This window comes from Gymnogyps californianus, chromosome 4 (assembly GCF_018139145.2).
Source record: "Gymnogyps californianus isolate 813 chromosome 4, ASM1813914v2, whole genome shotgun sequence".
NCBI classification, from domain to species: Eukaryota; Metazoa; Chordata; class Aves; order Accipitriformes; family Cathartidae; genus Gymnogyps; species Gymnogyps californianus.
In genome coordinates, this window is record NC_059474.1 from 81,629,497 (window position 1) to 81,650,273 (window position 20,777).

The window sequence follows — 20,777 nt, forward strand, 5'->3', positions numbered from 1 at the left end:
CAATGGGTGGCTTTTCCAGAGAATAACACACAAAGCATCATGGTCCCACTGCACTCTCAGCAATGATCTGGTTAGTCCATTAATCTGTTTCCAGTGGCCAAACTAATGCCCTGGAACAAGATGCAGGACCCCTCAAAAGCATACATTTTGTACAGGTTTGCAACACTTGGGGTTCGTTCTTTTCTCCTCAGGAGGAGGACAGAAAAAAAAAAAAAAAGGAGAGAGATGACTTGAAGCAAGAAGATGGATACAAAGGGTGGGACTGGCAAGGGCCAGGTTGCAGGGAGAAGGGATCACAGAGACAGCCTAAGTTTAGCAGGTTCCAGACCTGTTACTAGGAAAAAATGAGAAGGAGATATGGACCTGCTAAACAAGGTGCTAAACATTTCTATGAGGTGTTGGCCACCTACAAAAACTATTAAATCAAGTGGCCTCTTCTGCAAAACTGGAGACCCAGCACTTTGCAGGATTGGATCCAAGAGAGGGAAAGAAAGGGTGAAAATGGAATGGAGAGGTGAAAAAGAGAGACAGTAAACCTAAGAATCAGAATGGGAAAACTAAATAAACTTTAGGATTTAAACACTAAGCTTAAGGCAAGGAAGGCCTGATACAGGAACTCATAAAGGGCAAGTGAAAATTGCATTGATGGATGTTAGTAACACTTTACAAAAGGTTTTAAATATTTGTCACAACCAAGCCAACCAAAGGCGTATCTATTTTAAGCAGTGAAAAGCAGCACAAAGATTCTTGGGCTGGTGAATCCATCCATACCAGACTGCAGAGCTGTGTAAACGCAGCGGTCCCGAAGCAGTAGAGCTATGGCGCTTCAGTGTTCTACCTGAGCAAACAAGCTCTCTCGCAGCAGGGACTATGAAGCCAGCAGCAGTGCCACGCAGCTGACCTGCGCAGGCATCCCTGCACAGTTCTGCACCATTACGTGCAACACAGGTGGCACTAGCTGGGGCACTTTTCCACCCTGCTGTTTTGTGCTGTAAAGGCACTCCAGAAACACCGAACAGCTCGTTCTCACTGACTCAGAAGACCCTGAACCTTTCAGACACTGCTGCCACAGAAACGGAATTAAAATAGCAGTATTGGCACTATTCTGCAGAGCTTCACGGGGCTCTGACGGAGCCTCACACAACCACAAAGCAGGAAGCACGCAGTTTAGCCTACGAGGAGCAGTCGGCGCTGCACATGTCCAGTGATGGTGCAGTTAGTTAGGCAGGCAAAAAATGGACCAAGCATGAATGGTAACCTTCCCTACGATCTTTTACAGTGCAGCTGCCTGGATTTTTTTCTGTTTGCCTAGATCAGGGAGCAGGAGTAAACTCCACTGCCAGTCACTGTCGAAGCCACACAGAACTGTTTTCAAAGTCTGCATTAAAATAGAGCCAACTAACCAACTCGCAAAAATCCACAACTATTTAACTTTTTGCTCAAGTCAGCAATATTCATATGATGACTCTTACTGGTCTGCTCCTCTTTTTTTTTTTTACATTTTATGCTGACCATATATTATTTCTGTGTATCATGAATCCATAACATTCAAATATAGCAACGGATCTCAATTGCTAATTTCCAAGATACCTGTTAGCAGGAAGGGAAGCATCTGGGCAGATCTAACTGGCCACTCAGACAGTAAATATTTGCCTTACTCTAACCGAGTAGTACAGAGAAAACGAAAAGCTAATTTTTGATGCTGAGGATTTCACGTGTTTGAACACAGGTTTTGAGCATTATAAAATCATTGAATGGACTACTAACAGAAACAGGCCGCATGCTGAGACCACATATCTGCTCCTTCAGTGATAGTCTGGCTGAACACACAGGATTTTATGAAACCATCGAAACTGGAGACCCACACTGATATTGCTGTGCTGTACTTCTTAGTTTTCTTAAATTCTACAAAAGGGAGTGGTATGTCCTACCTATATAACTGATTAAATCAAGCAACAATCATGAACCGCTTTGAGATCAAAAAAAGTGTTTTAAATGTAAAGTAACATTTACAAGACAGTAGCTTTGAGGCACCCAGCCACATGCAATTCTCAGCCTAGCAAATCAGTATTGGCTCACAGAAGTGTTTCATTAACGTTTCTAAAAGAGACTAGCTTTTTTTCCAGAACTTATCCTCTGATATCAGGGAGCTATGCAAATGTTTCATCAAGTAAGCAGTTTTAAAATTTTCACCACACCATTCTGAATATGCATCTACAGAGCCAATTCGTTTAGGGAAGCCTCAACAAAGGCAGTTCCTACCATCCCTATAGTTCCCCTGCTACATAAGTGAATTGCAAAATACAATTGCTGTATGAGAATTGCTCTGGAATTGTTTCTCACAAAACATAGAGAAAATATAGGCAAGAGTTTAAAAAAAAGAAAGAAAGAAAGAGGACTGTGATAGAAACTACCAGAAATTGCTTTTAATACATGTTTTTAAAGCCAGATACAGTTATGTGAGTTTGCCAAAATTACTGTTTTCTCTGCAGCATGCAGATAAGTCTACAGCTCCCCACATAAGTGCTGCTCCTTAAAAGTAACAGATGGAGAAGGGACAGCTATGGCAAGCACAATTTTTTATGGAATATGTAAATCCTGAAGCATCTTTAAAGGGATGTATAATGCAGAGTTTCTCTGACACTTTCCTTGGACACCTTCACTTCCCTAAAGTCAATCCTCTATTTAATGGCCCACACACACTAGAAGTTTCCCTGAATTACAGTTTGGCTAATGCTTTAAATTTCTTTATTTTTAGCCAGTCAGGAAAGCAGGGTTTCATGTGTGGTTTCCTGCAGGGTTTCATATATTGATACATGACTTAATATGAATCGTCACGTCAGCTATTGGTAGCTCAATGCAGCACTTGCAGAAAGACAGAAGGTGAAGCAAATTAAAAGAAAAAAAACTGTATGTCTACCCTCTAGGATCTGCAGGGAGGGGAAGACACCTTGATTTTGTTTTCTTGCAAATAAACCTGCTGCAAAATGAAGTATTTCACAGGTGGCTACTATGGTATCTATAAAGTTGTTACGTTGGATCTAGGTAACAAAGAATAAAAACACTGCCTTTTCAGAACTGCACCAGAACAAACTATCCCTACCTCCCTAAGCCACAGAAGCCTTGGAAGGTCACCGATACTAACTGGCATGCTGAAAAGTCTGAGGTGTGGTGGGGCTACTATGCCATGTACAGTCAAACTGAATGAGTGTGTAGTTTCAAGACAAGCAATAAAGCAGATCCCACAAAGAATTCTGGGCAGGAAATGACATTAAAAGAACATACTGGGGAAAGTGATGGAGAGCTGATTTAGTTTTTTGTTCCATCAGAACACTGCTTGCTTCTCATGGAAGAGGAAAATTCACCCTAAACCAGGTAAATATTTCCTAGGAAATAGCCTCACAACATGAAACACATTGGGCACTAAGGAAGGACAGCTTCGTCTAGTACAGATATCCATGACTCCCAACAAACCTGCTGACCAAGACTCTGCATGCATTAAAGTGAAAAGAGGGGAAAAAAAGTCTTTTCCTTCTTCCCAAGGATACAAAGTATTTACTAATTATGCCTTTGTCAAATTCACATGGCAAGTACCGCTCTTTCATGTAGCACTTTTAAAAATACTTGTAAAATGTTACGTACTGACACAGAAGTCATCATTCACAGCCATGTTGTTCCAGGGAACAATAGCCCAAGACGTCTGCTGCCCATGGAATGGGTAATGCTCCTCTGACTGGGAGAGCTCACTTTGACTACAAAATATCTGTAAGTACTGTCAGCAGCCATAAAAGCTTTAGCTAATTAAGGTTAATGTTAATGTAAAAGCAACCAGTTTTTATCAATCACGAGTGGGAATAATATCCAGTAGCTTTAAGGACAGATTTAGATCAGATGGATAAGACTAGTCAAAAATACATTTCCCCTTTACTTCAATGAACAAGCTATTGTAGGTCCACCCTATAACTTCAATCTCTGAAGAAAATAATTCAGTACTCAACGTTGCTTATAAAATAACAATTTAGGAAATAACGTATAAGTAAATACAATAGTGTCTCCTGGTCATGCCCACGCGTTATTCCTTCTTTGTACTAACAAATGTGTGTCTGTAGTTTGGGTCATGCCTACACATGTCACTGACATCATGTATTATTGCTAACCTGGTCAATTCTACTTTTTGTCAACAACACTGATGCAAATGAAAAAAAGCAGTTTCTTTAAAACTTTTGCCAAAATTTTTGCGACCTAACCACAATCTCCTATTTTTCATTACAAAAATGTTGACAAGTGAGCAATCTTTAGCAATTCTACTCCAACAAAAATAAAATAATTTAATTTCTTTCCAATGACAATACCAGATATTTAAAAAAAAAAGCTATATTCTCTGTGAAAGATTTCAATGAAAAAATCCGACTTTGTTATAACTTTTTTTTTCTCCACATTCCTAGCAACAATGTTAATAAAGTTCTAAGAGAAAAACTGAGCAGCTAACCATTATATTGAGAATCTTTTGTGTTGACAACACATGAATGAAAAAAAGGCAACCAATTTTCAGAATTCCTGTTGCATTTGCACATCTGGCACTTAGAAGAAAAAAAATTCTCATTTTGCTCAGGCAAAAAAAAAAAAAAAAAAAAAGAAAGAAAATGTAAGTAATATCAACAATACCATGTAAACAAAAGCAGCTTTCCAGAGAAGAATCTCCCTTCATCTTGGATGACCTTGTTAAAATGTACCAGCAAGAAACTCTTTGCATAACAAACCTTACAGGGCATCTCAAGCATACAAATTTCTAGGAAATGGGAGGTAGACATCGGCATATTTCTGTGCAAGTTATCATAAGTAAAGTTTTAAGAATCAACTCTTAATCACCAGCTATTTCTTTCTGAGCACAGATTTCTTTTTGTTAAAGAAAGTTTCAGTTAAATTTTCAATACAATCTTTGGCTACATTTTATACTACTGGTTATAAGATGCTTAATTTAGACTGTGAATTAATTCAGCAGTGTTATTCTGAATTTACAGTGTTTTAACGTGCAACAGCAACTTACTCAAGTCTAACCAAGAACAGTTACTGGCTGCAACTTTAACATCCAGGTTTAATTAAGGAAAGTTATTCCTTAAGTCTTCCAACTAATTAAGCCACTACTTCAGTGGAATGATGTGCATGTACAACAGCAATGAATTCTGCCCAGACTTAACTGCTCATTTCTCACACATGTGCCATAGTATTACTGTACTCTAAGGCCATGTGCGGAGGCACTCAGGAAATTCACTGTCATATTTTAGCACTGTTTACTGCTGTTATAGATACTGTTAAGGAATTCAGTATGCTCATCAAAGTGCAAGCTGCAGTTACCACAAATACGAAGCGATACACTTTGACAAGAGAATATTCTTGGGTACCAGAGCACATTATCATTTAATAATAACATTCATAACAATAACTAGGTGGCCAGCTAGTTCCAGGCAAGCAGTTACAAAGGTAGGTAAATAGATACATGGCATTTTCTTCACAGCTCCCAACGCGCCAGGCAAAGCAGCTTATCATTATCCCATTCTACAACTGGAAGACCAAGATAATTGGAGTGACTTCCACAGAGTATTTAGGAATCATCAACAGTGCCAGAAATAAATTCCTGAACCCTACTGGAGTGTCTGTCTGTTTCTCAGTCCTTTGTGAGCGTATGTTTGAACCAGACTTACTAAGCAGTTTGAAAGTTCTCTTTGTTGATAGTTTCTCTACGCTGGAAAAAATTGTCTGCACCGAAAACAACTTTTTTCAATAAGAAAAATATTTTTTTCTTTTTAATCAGAAATCTGATGTAATCAGGTATGGATTAGCTGTGAACTGCTTTCTGGAATCTAAGATCACATTTTTGATGTCCTTAAGCAATGCAGTCATTCACAGATATGCCACCTTGTCACTGATGCACATTCATGAAGGGATAGCAAACCCCACTTTCACACAGATACACACATATTCACAGATTACTGTGAATATGTTTGAATGATGTAGTATCACAATTTTGAGTAAGCTTTAAAACTAAAAAGGAGAAAAATGAGCAACTCAGAGGAAAAATGCAACAATCTGACACTGGGTCATTATCGTATGTAGGCATTAATGCATATTTTATTTTAGAAACTATTTAAGGACACATGATGATGCTGTTTCCATTTTTAGAAACACTTCAGCAAATTCAATGTTCTAATCGCCTTCTTTTTAAGATTACTTCATTATGTGTAATCATTTTTAAAGAAACACAAAGTTTTAAAAAAAAAAGCCAACAACATCACCTTGTGTCTCAACCTTGCATAGAGTTGAGACTCTAGCAACTTTTAGACAAGCGTCCCTCATGAAAGAAACGCTTTTTGTTCTTTGGATATTGTGATTCCAATTGATTTTTGAGACTCCATTGACTATTTGCACATGATCGTTCGCTCAACATTTGTCTATTGCTTCTCTGCAATTGAAATGTCAGCGTTAATTATTGTGCGGTGTGAATTGACCTTCTATGGTAGTCATCTCAGGGGCATGCTGCTTCTGACAATGGTGTCTCACCTTCTACTTCAGCCTTTCTATTCCCTTCCGCCTGCAAAAGTAGTCTGGCCGAAAATTAACTTGTCAGAACAAACAAAGAGATCAATTTTCAGACAGATCAGTTCTCTGGGTTGGTTCACCACATGGCGAAACGTTTGTGCTGACATAATGGAGGATGTGGGAAAGCGTGGTTAGAGCTATGACAACTTCTTGCAGCAGCCAGAACTTAGTCTCAAAGAGACAGCGAAACCAGAGCTTTTGAAAATTAACTGGACTGAAAACAGAGCAGGAGATGAGGAGGCCCAAACAGACACAAATGAGAGCTCTTCGGCAACTTGTTTTACTGGTTGGTCTTGTATCCTCTGTATTCAGCACTACACTTTACTGTACTATCTCAGATGGGAGTCACAAAGATAAACCATAGGCAGTTTGTACAGCTCTTTTGCCACAAAAATAATGCATGGAATGAGTACAAAGGAGCAGCAACATGGTCCTCAATACAATATTAACATATGGGAGAATAAAAAAAAAAAAGGTTGCTGCGTTTTCTAGATTTTCCCGTGTGTCTACACTGATTCAGCCCTAACAGAAATATCTGCTTGTGCTTAACTTCACTAATTCTGTAGACGTCACTAAAATACATTTCACAAAATGCTGTGCAGTAATTACCCTTTACTGCTGTAAGGATCCCTCAGGTGCAAATTGCTTTTTTTGTGGCAACAGCTTTAAAGGAACTAAACTTTGTAGCAATATGAACAGCTATGCCAGATACAATGATAAAAATGTACAGTTTTTTTAGTACAACTCTATCCACACAAAGCATTTCTGCTGGCATGGATATGCGTTTCAGAAACCACATCACTTAACAGCTAGGCCTGTGGGAATCTGTAGTGTAATCCCCATCCTTAAGGAGAAGCACTTCGTAATCTTTTTTGCAAGATCAGGCCGTCACCTTCTGAACAGTGATTGTATTACATCTGCGCTGTGCACAGTGCTGAGCAGTAACAATGGATGATTATCCTTAGATATGTCTTCATGGTAGACTGTAGTACAAACAGAGAAAGTAGCAGTAACACACATGTGCATGTGCGTATTTCTGTGATGTATGAATAAACTGCTTAATAAAAGTGTGCTGATACATCTTTGGCCCTGATGGTCACAAAGCACGCAAGACTTATTAATGCCATAGAATATCTGATACATGTAGGACCACAAAACAGGCTTACAGCAGATGAAGTAGGATTTTTCTATAATCATGTTTTTGCTAGCCTATGAAGTTTCCTTTTTTCACTTCTTCCTTGATCCTTGCACAAAAGCTTATGAATCCAATTTCATCTAGTCTGTTATTGGCATGGGTGTTTCTCTTTCCCTGACAATGCACACCTGCTTCTGTACTTAACTCTGATACTTATCATCTAAAAACCAGTAATCAAATTTAAAAAAAAAAAAAAAATAATCAATCAAATGCCATTTTAAATAAAAAATATAATCTGGTTCTGTTCAAAGGAAAGATTTTTTTTCGGGTACAGTAAAAGCTAAAGAATTCTGAATAATAATACAATTGCCAAACATAAAAATGCTGTACAAAAATTAAAGAAGCATTAGTGGGACTCTCAATCCATTCAAAGTATTTTAAAATAGGCTACACAGAGCAGGACCTTACATACCAAGTGGAGCTATTTGATAGATTATATGGTTCTTTATTTTATACTGCTAAGATTGGATGTTGCACTTGAATTTGTTTTAGGAATATGAATACTATATTATTAACATAACAGCATACAATTATGCAATATAACTGCTTCCCAGGTGAAATGCAAAATACTTACCACCAGTGATGAACAAGCTCCACAACGGGACCCGAAACACTTACTTGCTCAAGTACTCTTCTTGTGTTCAACTTTATAATTATATAATTACAGCTGGCAGGTTTACCGTGTCATGTTAATTTATTTCAGAACATATTGTCACTTTAAAGCAGCTAAGAACACAGCATTACAGAAATCTTATTGCTAGCCTCTTATAAAGACTACACCATCACTAAAAGGTTCATCCTCTTTATTAAAAAAAGTTGTGCAGTCTTCCTGCTCCCAGCTATTCTAAGTTCCTGTGACAAGTACCATCCATGTTAGGAATTTTCGCAACATCCTGAATGTTTTGCCTGTAGAAACGGATTTTACAAGGACAATGGCACGAAGTGCTTTAACTGTGACCAACCTGCTTAGCAACCTGCAGCAGGATCACAGAGGCACTATCAGTATGAGTGCTCAGTACCGAGCCTTGAGCAGCAATGCGCCAGCGTACCTATGTCGTGTCTGCTGGCTATCGACAAACAGTAGGTGTCAGATGGTAACAGAAAGCAGAGAATGTTAATTCAAAGCACTGGAGAGCATTAGTCATGCTGGATGGCCACAGTAAGTTCTGCCAACATATTCAAGATACAGGTAATAAAGCTTGGATTTTCTGGCTTCCCTTCTTCCTCCCACCTTTCAGGAAACCCACGCCCAGCCACACTTCAAAAGTAATGAAAAGGAGCAGTGTTAGGCACCCAGATTAAGCAAACTCATGTTGCTTCAACACAAAAAATAAAACAAACAATCTGAGTTAAACAAAAAGAGAAAGTTTGTAAGTCTTACTCCATGAACTTCTGCTAACAGCACCTGTGCCACTATATGCTTCACCATCACTGAAGCGTTCATCATCAGAGTGTTTAAAGGCTGTACAACATATAAATTGGTTTGAGAAAAAGGAATACCCTGTATTAATCCTGTAGAAGCAGAAAGACATACTAGGCTTTGTAGATTTAAAGATGGTTAAATGGTAGTTCAAATGATTGGGAGAAAATTCAACAAAGTGAACTTAAGGCTATAAGCAATATAACGGCCATTTATCACAATAATTACACAAGTAGTTGAATGTTTTTCAAACAGAGAAAATGTAGCAAAAACATGCCCGAGATAAATAATTTCACTGATCATGATGCAGCAGAAAATAATTTCTTTTGAATCACACTTGTTTGCTTTTGCTTGCAGCTTTGCAAGCATTAAAAAAAAAGTATTATCTGGAGCCTAGATGTCCCATTTTCTCAAGAGTGTAACTCATTTATCAGCATAAATCCCATTTCAAAAAGTAATACAAGCAGTTTAGGAACATGACTGCCATTAACTTCCAGTACCATTTAGAACCACAAGTGCATTTGTGTTCTTTGTAAAAGAAAAAAACCCAACCCTGTAACCTGTGTTCCTAAATCCCTAGGACTTTTTGAAATTAAGTCACTTTACAAATTATTTGCATGAAATAATAATAACAACCATAAAATAGCATATGTAAAATACTGTAGAATTAATTAACACTGCCAAGAGTAAAAAAGAACTTAGAAAATTCTTGCAATTGTGTGTATATTTATCAGATGCCATTGTGATTAAAATTTGTAAGAAGTCATTTGTGAACTTTTAGAAAGGGATGTTTTTAAGCTATTTCCTTAATTCTGTGCTGAATAAAACTGCAGTACTTTATCAATCCCTCCAGAAGTTCACAAAATTTTCTTGGGACTTAGCTAAGCGGTACAACACATGCCTCCTGTCTGTACATACAATAGACTCTTAAACCAAAGTGCCAAACTTATTAGCATGTTGTTACTTTATGTCATGCCGTATGTATCTGTGATTCATGCGTGCCAAAAGCTCCCTCAAGGGAACAGTCTCCTCACCTTCCACCTTATGCATCTTCTTACACAAATGTTTCCAATTAGGCAGAACTCCTAGATATATGCACCTGAAATAGGTGGCATGGATCCAAAAAATTTACTACTCAAATTCCTCTTTATGGGAGGGTCAACCCCAGCTTTGGGACAGCTCTACATTTAAATTTTAAAATCTGAAATGTTCTCATTTGTTGATTTGATTCAGATAAGCTTTTTCTGAAAAAGATGTAGGGGTCCAGGATTTTGGTTTGGGTCAACTTTTGGCATCTTTATTCAAATGCCATGACGACTACATCATTAAAAAAAGGCCATTACATAGAACTTCATTTCAAGCACTGCAAAATGAAGATGTCCAAGTACTTAAGCGGCTATCTTGAGCCTATATTACAGGTAACATAAGTGATATGGAATAGGAACTTAGCAAAGTTGCTCACCTTCTTCATCTGAAACATCCAGGACCTCAGTCATTGTCTCAGGTACATTTAGCTTGTGCTTCTCTGTTACAGTCTGCAAAGACAGAATCATCAATCCTCAAATTAAACACCAAAAGAAGTTTACAGCAGGATGTTTTCAACAGCAACAGCAGTGGGATCTGCTGAGACATTTTAGAACATGTTTCCCCTTCCCCTAACTTTATTTTTCATCTTTACTCCAGAAGCTCCTATTCTTAATGCTGTATAAGGTAACATTTATTCTGGCAGAAAAGTACAAAGAAATAAAGATAATGAGCTGGTCAAAGGAATAAAAGAAAAGAAAGCTCTCAGCAAATTTATTTATAAGTGGTGCATGTAGAACAATTCAGCTCAATGTTTCCAAGATGATTTTAAAATGAATTAGGTAATGTCTACAGAAGAGCTTCAGAAAGTTGTATGTGGCATATGGAAATTATTAAATCGTAAAGCATTTGGAAATGAAGTTATGAATGATGTGAAATTTTTAAACTAAAAAAAGATGTGAAGGATTTACACAGATCGCTTGAAACATTTCTTCCCTCCCCAAAAGTGACTACACTGCATATTAATGATATCCTTTTCATAAATCATGTGTATTCCCCCAAATCACGTATACATCGGGGAAAAGAAAAGTTATTTGAAGATTCTGATATATTTTGTGCACCTCATAGCTTAAAACATTGTGATACAAGGCAAGTACGGACGGAGGACTGCTGGTAGGACACTGTTTAAGCATGAAAGCACAGAGTAGGAGAACACTGGAAGTTTTTTTTAATATTATTTTATCTTCATAAATGACTTCCAGGAGGAAACAGAGGATGTTCAGGGGTGCTGAATCAAGAATGGGAACATTCTTTTAGCATCAAGATACACACTGGAGAAGGAGATGAAGAACATAATGAGATAAATTGCAGGAAGTACAAGGTGTGAAAAAGTTGCCTGGAGGAAACTCTTCAGTGTGTTACGATACAGGAGACAAAATGCCAAGGACTTAAAAAAGAGCAGTGATCAGAACAGCATTAGTCATAACAGAAAAATAAGTATTTCCCTGGCTCCACCCAGATCTGCAGCCAGTCAGCTGAACTGGGGAGCTGTGGAGGGGAGTCAACACATTGCCCTTTAAGGTATGTAGGAGCAGATGTGCCCCTTTGGCATGGGGAGGAATGTCAGGAGGCCATGTGTCTTGTGAAACTCCCACTGAGTTAGTACTTCACTCCCTATTGTGGATGGTATCTATCAAGCATAAATTAACATTACATGCAGAAGTAGTGAAAGAGCATACAATCTGAGGGATAATTAATGTCAGCCAAATCCCAAGTCCCTTATGCAATATGCTTTTGGGAAAATGCCCATTGATATCAAGCAGTGAAGTCAATAGCAGTTTTTGTTGCACAAAACTTACTAGGTATTTCCTGATTCTGTTTTATACTTCTCTGTTTCTAACAAACCGACAAAGATAGCATTCTTGATTACTATAAGATACTGCACTTTTATAAATAACAAAGTTACCAACAGTGTAATTACTTTGGAAATTTGTTTCAAAAGTCTGCTTTATATTTTTGAAATATATTTAACTGTGACAGCAGTTTTCAATTCACCCTCCTGAGGTACAGGGAAAGAACAATGCCCTTTGCTTCAAATGGCAGTCCCAATTAGGCCTCCTAAATTCACTCTTAGCCATGATTCAAGACAATTAATTATTTCTGTTGCAGTGTTTTTCATAACACATGTTCTGTGTTGAAAATCAGTTTATATTCACCGAATGCCTCCACCAATGTCTGACATTTCCCCCCTGCATTCCCACGGCTTTCCTCAGATAGAAATGTCAGGCAGCAGTAGGGTGACAAAGCCAGCGACGACAGATGGGGAGGATGCTATTGTTCAGGTGACGTTGACCTCGTCTCTTCAACAATACAGCAGTAAGTTAATAAATACATTGTAAATTGAAAAAAAAAATCACTGACATTGGGCTAAAGAAATAAACCCAGGTGAAGGGAGCTGTATATTTTTCAAGTGAAGTGGAAAGCACTGTATGCAAGTACCAATTTACTGGCATTGTAATTGTAATTGGCATTGCCATTGTATCTACACAAAGCGTACTGCAAATTTTCTATTGCCAGTTCATATGTTCCCCACGTAAAATAACTGAAAAGTCAGGAAAAAAACCACAAAGGCAGGAGGAGGTGACCAAATTCTGAAGAAAGAGGAAAGAAGGGGTCTGCCTAGGAGTCACAAATGCTAGTTTTTGTATGTCTGCTATACGACCAAAATTTATTTAAGAACACTTGGTTCCCAACCTTAGCTTATGTACAAAATCCATTTGATTAGAAGAACACAGAAGTGGAAGGATGCCACAATACTCAAGTCCACAAGCTACAGGTACAGAGGTACACTGTATACTGTCTCTCTATTAACTTAGATCTGCAGATCCTAGTAACTAAGGTTTATTTATCATTATACCAATTTATTCATAAATTAGCTTTTACAGGCCCCTATATAATAACAATCTGGTCTCTGACTAAGGCTCTCAGACATTATTATTTACTTACAGAGAAGTAATGATACTTTATTTATGTCCTGATTTTCCCTTCAGTTAGAGAAAATGACTACATAATTTAACAATTGAAGCAAAGTTTGGAAAACACAATCAAGAGAGCATGTGTGTGTGTGCGCGCACGCATGTTTCAGAAGAACAAAAAGTCTGTAATGCTATCTCTGGAACACTGAACTCAGCAAGAATCATTAATTCTACATCAATTCCCAACAGAAGTTATGAATTGATGTTTTTAAATGAACTTTTAATATAATACTAGAATTTTTTTAATTGATAGGCACATTAGAAATGTCAAGTACTCTCAAAATTTAAAATCCATATCTAGCCCCATGAATGGCTCACTTTGAAAATTGCTCAATGTATATTTCTCAAACTCCCTACTGTTTAGTGCCCCTGAGAATTCAATTATGTACTTTACTTTAGGCTTCTGTATTTAAGACTTTCATTGTAAGGCCAGATTTTCATCTGGTGGCATAGAATAATTCAGATATATAATTCAGGTATATAAACCTATATGTACATTCAGCGATTACTTACTCAACAGCAGTATACTGTAAGCAACCTCAAAGTTCCTCATATATTCATTTGTCCACAGGAAGACTATGCCTGTTTGTATAAATACCCCAAAACCTAATTGCATAGCAAACTTTTGAAAGTCTAGCTTATTCTGATTTATTTGCTATTCATCTTTAATCTGTGAGTAAAAACAAGTGCACTTTATTCTCTCTATTGCTTTATATTCATGTGGCTTCACTAATAACACTAATGTAAGTATGAGGAAAATTTGTTCGAGGTTAGACTAAAGGCTTTGGCCTGGAGATCTTTTCCTCAACTCAAATGCCAGTGACTTGAATATCAATAAAGCATCAGCCTGTCTAACATCCTCCATGCATCACTCAGCTACAACCTTAGAGAATGAAGTAGCTATGGTGACAGCACCTTTTTTTCAGTGCTAAATGCTGTGTTCTGGTTTGGCAACACCAACCTCACCATCTGCAGAACTTTATTGCAGGGAGTGCCTATGAGTGCCTGTTATTTACCCCTCCTTTTTATGATTTGTTCTAAATTATGTTTAATCAACATTCCCCACCATGAACACCACCACCAGAGATTTATATTCTATATATCCCTAAGGTACAAGATTCAGACAAATTCACAGCTGAAAAATCTGCTGAGTTTATCGAGGGTTCCCACCTGACTTAAAAGCAGTGCTTTGTACACAGAGACAGTTCAAGATTTCAGATTTCTCTTATGTGCAAGCATTAGAGGTCAACTATGCAAGTAAGGTTCAGTATTTGATTCAGTCCTAAACCCCAAGCATCCGGTATCTGGTAGAAAAATCCATTACCCTCAAAGTTTAAAGAAACATTTACCAAAGTAACTCACTCGCAGGTGTCTCTTCATAGTATAATCCCTAGTATTACAAAGCATCTAATACTTACATGTGACAAGGTACAAGGCTCCACAGTGCAACACAATGTTCAATAGAAAGGAAGTTACAACATGTATCAGGCATAAATGGAAAAAGCATGCCAGGACTCAGCACAGAGAACAGCAAATGCATCATTTGAGGCCAAAAAATATACTTTCGAAAAGAGCTGAAGTTCCTCGAAAAATTTTACCTAGGTTTTATTCTACCAAATCTCTGAATAGATACATATGTGTTTATGCATGTACATGTGTGATGTGCTATCTGATTAAACAAGAACATGAAATAAATAACAACAAAAATATACAGTCTTTATTAAGAGACTTCTGGAATTATGCTGAAATTCCTTGTCCAAGCCTGACTCAGTCTGATCTTTGCAGGTCATTAATAAATTATGGCTCACTCTGTTTGTAACCTTATGCCCTGTTACTTTTATTCCATCTTCCTCAATTAATATCAGTGGGACTTGCTGTCAGCATGCAACAAAATCAAAATTATTTGCCCATTTCTTTACAAGAGACTTTGGATTTCTTCCCTTCCTCTAACCCTCTCCCTGATTGAGTAGTGGCATCTCTTAAGTAATCCGTGGATTTTTACAGCTCTGAGCTCCTAAATGACATCTAGATCTGATAGGTTTTCTAGACTGTTAATCTTTCTTGCATTATTAAAAAAAAAAAAGAAAAGGCATGACCTTACAACAGTGTTTCCAGGTAAAATGCAGTAATGGAAATTTAAATTAAAATTAATTTCTTAAATGATGCACTATTTCTAATGTTCTCCCTTCCCACCTGCTAAAACATTTGTAGATGAGAGGTAAAAGTCCAAGAAGAGAAAACCTTCCCCTCCCAGACTGTCAGACTATATCAGTTTTTCCTGGCTTAAAGCAACAGTACCACCTTGCTGATATTCAGCACGTACTATTCACAAATCCTGGAGTCAAAATACAGACTACCAAAAGTGTGGAGGACTGAGAGGACTGAGCACATAAGGAAAAACAGGATCGTATTTTGGAAAAACAGGATCTCTTTGAACTGAAAGTGACTTGAGTAAAAAGAGGATTGATGTGATTCAGAGCCATCTAGTGAGTATCATTAAGCTTGGCACCAGTCCATGACTGGTACAGTCCAAATGCTAAGAAGCTTGCTGTGGTGTGCTGCAATGGTTGAGCCTCAGTAGGTGTCAAAAGTGTGGAAATGTAAGGACAGACTGAAAAGGAGAGGTGAAAAGAGAAACAGAGAAACAGGACAGGATCTAAACAACAATGCACAAACTTCTGGAAAGTTTGGGTTTGCAGCTCAGACCCATATCTAGAAAAAAGTTTTACTCTGCTTTTGAATAGTTGTTTTCCATCTGTATGCACATAGATTTTTGTTACCTAGCTCAGTGAAGCCTGTTGTGTTGCACACACTTCCACATGCTTAAAAGATATACTGAAAGCATTGTAGCACTTTTGCAAAAATCCAACAGAAAGGGGGGGGGCTAAAACCAGCAAACAAAAAAAGGAAAGAGATACATGGAGAATCTGAGGGAAGAAGAGAAAGACAACATTCTGAATAGAGAAGAGAGACATTTTAATGCATCTGCAACTCACAGTTGTGGTGGTGGTAATCTCCTCCGTTACAACCTTCAGCGTATCGACCACTGAGATATATCCCAGACGCCTTGCAATAGCTAAGGCAGTGTTACCATTCTGAAGAGAAAAGAGAGGAGGGGAGAGAGAGAGTGCAATGAGAGGGAGGATTGTGATGTGAACCAATGAGATCACTCTCAACACTGCATGAGCCAGCATTTCCATCCAAAACAAGGCGCAGCCTAGGAAAATCACTGGTTTTTTACCGCTACATCTGACTCCGTAACTTCTTCAAGACTATAGCCCTGATTACCATGGTAACACAACACACTTACATCTGCCTGCTATTCTAAATAAAAAAGTGCTGTATGGCTTAACCCTTCAGTGCTCAAATTTCACTATACAAAATGTGTCTTATCTGCAGAAGTTCATGTTTTATTTTGCATAAACTGCTCTACATCAGAAATACTCTTCTAAAAAAAGTATTTTAAAATGTTACAGTTTCACTTCCAGTTGAAACTGTTAAATCTTTACCAGGTACAATTCCCTCTTTGGGGAATACAACATTACAGCTGTGTTGTCCACATACACTTCTATTCCTCCTTACAACAAAAATTTATGTCCAATAAAAGTACACAAAAGCTAATGATTTAACAAACACAAACACAACCTATGTAAGGCTTGGGGGTGGGGAATTAATTTCCATTTAAATAAATTTATTTGCAGTTTAAATGCCCACGATACATAGATGTGCCATTCATCAAATGGACATTAAAATGGTAATTTAGCAAGTGTTTAGGCCTATTTATCTCCATTTCATCACCTGGAACATTGGCAGTCCACAGTCCCCATGTCACTCAACTTGGGGAGGGGAGGAAGGGATGTGTTCCATGATTCTTTGTAAAGAGCTCTATACAGAATTGTTTTATGTTATTTTGCACTGAACCAAAGGACAACATGCTGGCCTGCTGGGGGAATCACGGAAAGCCACTGTACCGCTCCTTGCACTGAAATGATTTCTCTTGTGACACCACTGCACTATGCACAGGATATCAGCCTGAGGGCTTCTCTCTACTTCAGTATTGGCTTTCGTTATCTATAATTTCAGTTCTTCTGCATTAGTCTAGCTCAGCAACCCTGAAGCAACAGAGTGTTTGTGGATTAGCAGCACAAAATGAATAGATTAGCATCTTCACAGCACAAATAATTTGACTGTTACTGTCATTTGCACATTAACTGCTCATATCCCACTCCCATATCCCCCTGCCAGATGTCTCAGGTTGAAATTCTCTCTTCTCTCAAGCTAGAGGTTGCTATGTGTGGACAAGAACAGATCTAGCCCCTGAGAAAGCATGCAAACTGTGCAGTAAAGACATATCCTTGACAGCCTGCTTGGATTTGGGTTAGATTTGAGCATGACAGCCCCAACACAAGGACTGAAAGCAAGTAGAGACACCTTCGGCTGAATATGCCCAATAGTACCTACGGCCCCAGAAGCTGACTACAATGGTCTCTTGCTTGATGATCTGGTGCATAAACTGGTATTTTGGGTAACTCCACAGAAGATTATTCAATGTGATCATTTCAGGACCAAACAGGGCGCTAGTGCTCATTTAAGCATGCACAATATATGTACACAAACCTGATCCACTCTGGGGAATAACATGAGTTTTGGACATTCTGGCTGCATTTTAAAGATTACCCGATTAGAGGTGACTAATAACAACATCAACATGAAATAGGACAGTTGCATTCCCGGCTGACTGCGCAGAAGGAGCTGTGCCAGAGGTTACTGACAGTCTTTGAGGAGGCATTAACATCAGTGAACTCAGTAAGAACCTGAAACAGATCCAGTGGATAGAAGGACAGAAATTTGGGTCTAAATCTTCAAAAAAGCCCAAGTTCTGATTTCCCCTTAATTTTTACGGAAAAAATCCTTATTGAGACATCAATTTACAGACGGAAGTGTTGAGGCAGAGGGCAACTGAACAAGCACAGCGCAGCTAGCTGCGGCCGGCCTGACCCTGCAGCTCAGAAATTGGTTTCCCCACCTCACATTTAGCTTAGTGCACAATGAGTTAGATCTGATCTGAACTACCCTAAGAGGATAAAGAAAAGAAGAGCAAGTTACATTTACACATCTGACAACCAGCTGTATGAGGAACACTTTCACCAAAACAAAGGCTTGCTCTCAAGCCCTAAGAAAGGAAAGAAAAGAACTGTCCAGGGAAACAAGTTCCCACTGGCACTTCACAGACTTACAGTGGTGATGGCGTTGGGCTTGGCCCCATGTTGGAGAAGAACGTTAATGATGTGAGTGTGGCCTTGTTGAGCAGCTTGGTGAAGAGGGGTGTACCCATTCTGTTGTCCACGGTGGTTACGATAAAAGCAAACAAACAAAGAACAACAACCACCAGTAATTAGATTAGACACTTCGCTTTGCTTCCTTCTGCTCCTTTTGAGACATCTCAAAAAGAAATTATGCCATCAATCGACCTAAAGCTAATAAATCTTCAGTAATAATAATACTCCTTCCCCAGATAAATGAAAAGATAAAGGAAGATAATATTTTTATTCACAAATCATCTTTCATCTCACAATATAAGCAATCTCTGGAAAGACAGATAATGCCTCATGTCCTAAATCACAGGGAGGAACAATGAGGAACAGTAAAGTTAAAGTGGCATGCTAAGGACATGGAATCATAGCTGAGGCAGAGAACATTTTTCCTCCTCTCACATCTTAGTTTTCTATAGAAGCCCCAAGATTTGCCTTTAAAATATTTGAGTCAGTTTTAAAAATACATCATTTTTAACGGCAGTGATTTGAGACTATTTGCTTTTAAAAAGGCTAACAACATGTACCTATTACAACTATCAATCAATTTTAGCTTTACTTTGCCTTCAAAAGGCTTGACCACGCTGTAATTACACTTAAAAACATGTGCACAATGTCTGTATTAATAAACACGCTTAACTCCATATACTTATCTGCTCCAGTGATTCATTCTAATGTTACACAATACAGAAACATAACCAAAGTGTAATTCAGCTAGTTGATCTGAGATGGGTACTGTGTAAGTCCAGTCAGGCAATTCATTTACAAAATTATTTGCAATTGGCTTAGAAAGCAAGCAGAGAATAAACTGGAAGAAAACACCAAGTTGATCTCACTGTACACTTATGTAAAGCCTGGGGGCAGGCTCTGAAAGACACATTCTGAGAGTTATCTCTTTTGCAAAAGAATAGATGCAAGTAATGCTTTGTACTACTAATAGTGATAGTTCAGAACTGTTACAGTTCTTATATTTACAGTATGCATGCATGGACCGCTAAGAAATCAAAGGAGGATTTTACCATAGGTTGTAGTGCAAAGTAAATTCGCTATCTTTACTTAAATATTAGTGCAGTCCTTCATAAACAGAATTCAGCCATATTATTTTTCTCCGGAGATGGCACAAAGCATCATGCAGGCCTTCTCTAGTTAAAGACCAAGCTGCAACAGAGGCTACTTATTCTTTAACATGTCTATCCTGAATCCAGCCAGGATGAATTTGCTCTTTAAACTGAGTCCACAGTAACAGTTGACAGACTGCCAGTATTTTTATTGGTCCCTAGGTGTGCGATTTTGGAGAACCACTGCCCCATACTCTCATACAAACTTGCTGACTTTAATAAAATTATTCTAAATAAGTGAAATACCTGGGGAAATGGCGTCAGAATCTGGCCCAGTGGCCCCTTAGACATAGAGTGAGACCTAATACTAAAGACACAAGTATGTCTCTCCCTTTAGTTAGCCGCCAAATACCTCAGCTGAATGTCTTGGCAGCTATCATTTGGATCCTGCTAGCGTCTGCTTTATTAATTCTTATCAGCTGTTTTTCTAGTAGTGTTGCCTGTTCTTTTGGAATCTCTGGGTTTTGCCAATTGATTTTGGGTGATCTCATGAGGGATGGGCCAGTATCTTTTATGTATTTACTTTGCTGTTTCTTACCACACAGAGCCGTGACCACTGTGATGAAATAGTGCTACTTTGGCAAATTAATCCGTCCCATAGGTCGCAGCTAGGGACAGAGGAGCTGGCCAGAGGAACCAGCAGGCCACAAGCCTGTGATTTTGATTGGATCTTACAAATACTAAGTTATGTCACTAGAAATATCAATGGACTTCTTTACGTTGATCCCAAGACATCCAGTCTGAAGCTGGTAGCTAGCTATTGCCTGAAGCCAGCTTTAACTAAGCTGAAGCCCTGCAGCTCCTCACTTAGCCTTCTCTTTCTGATAAGGGTGATGCGATGATATCTGGGATGCAACACACTGTTGCTGTCACCAGAACATTTCTTTGTATACTCAGGAGATATACAATTCTTGCTACAAAATGCATCGCATTCAGCTGTTGTGCCCACCAGTTTATACTAGAAGAAACTGCTGAAGTCAGTGGGTTTTGTTCAGACTTCGGCTATAGGCAGTCAGGTCCATTTCAGTATAACTGGTCAGTAACAGTGTACCCCGATTCCCCTCAAAAAAAACCCCA

The 20,777-nt window shown here is 38.4% G+C and overlaps 1 protein-coding gene across 2 annotated transcripts in view; it reads right to left on the reverse strand.

Annotated features, from left to right (window-relative positions):
* ANK2 (ankyrin 2) overlaps window positions 1-20,777 on the reverse strand; it is a 246,943-nt gene that overhangs the window by 69,254 nt on the left and 156,912 nt on the right. For both annotated transcript variants that reach the window (XM_050896051.1, XM_050896049.1), the window contains exons 21-23: window positions 18,508-18,606; window positions 16,267-16,365; window positions 10,675-10,747 (exon numbers count right to left, since the gene is read on the reverse strand). In XM_050896051.1, the coding sequence (XP_050752008.1) occupies window positions 10,675-10,747; window positions 16,267-16,365; window positions 18,508-18,606 (271 nt within the window). The remainder of the gene's footprint in view (window positions 1-10,674; window positions 10,748-16,266; window positions 16,366-18,507; window positions 18,607-20,777) is intronic.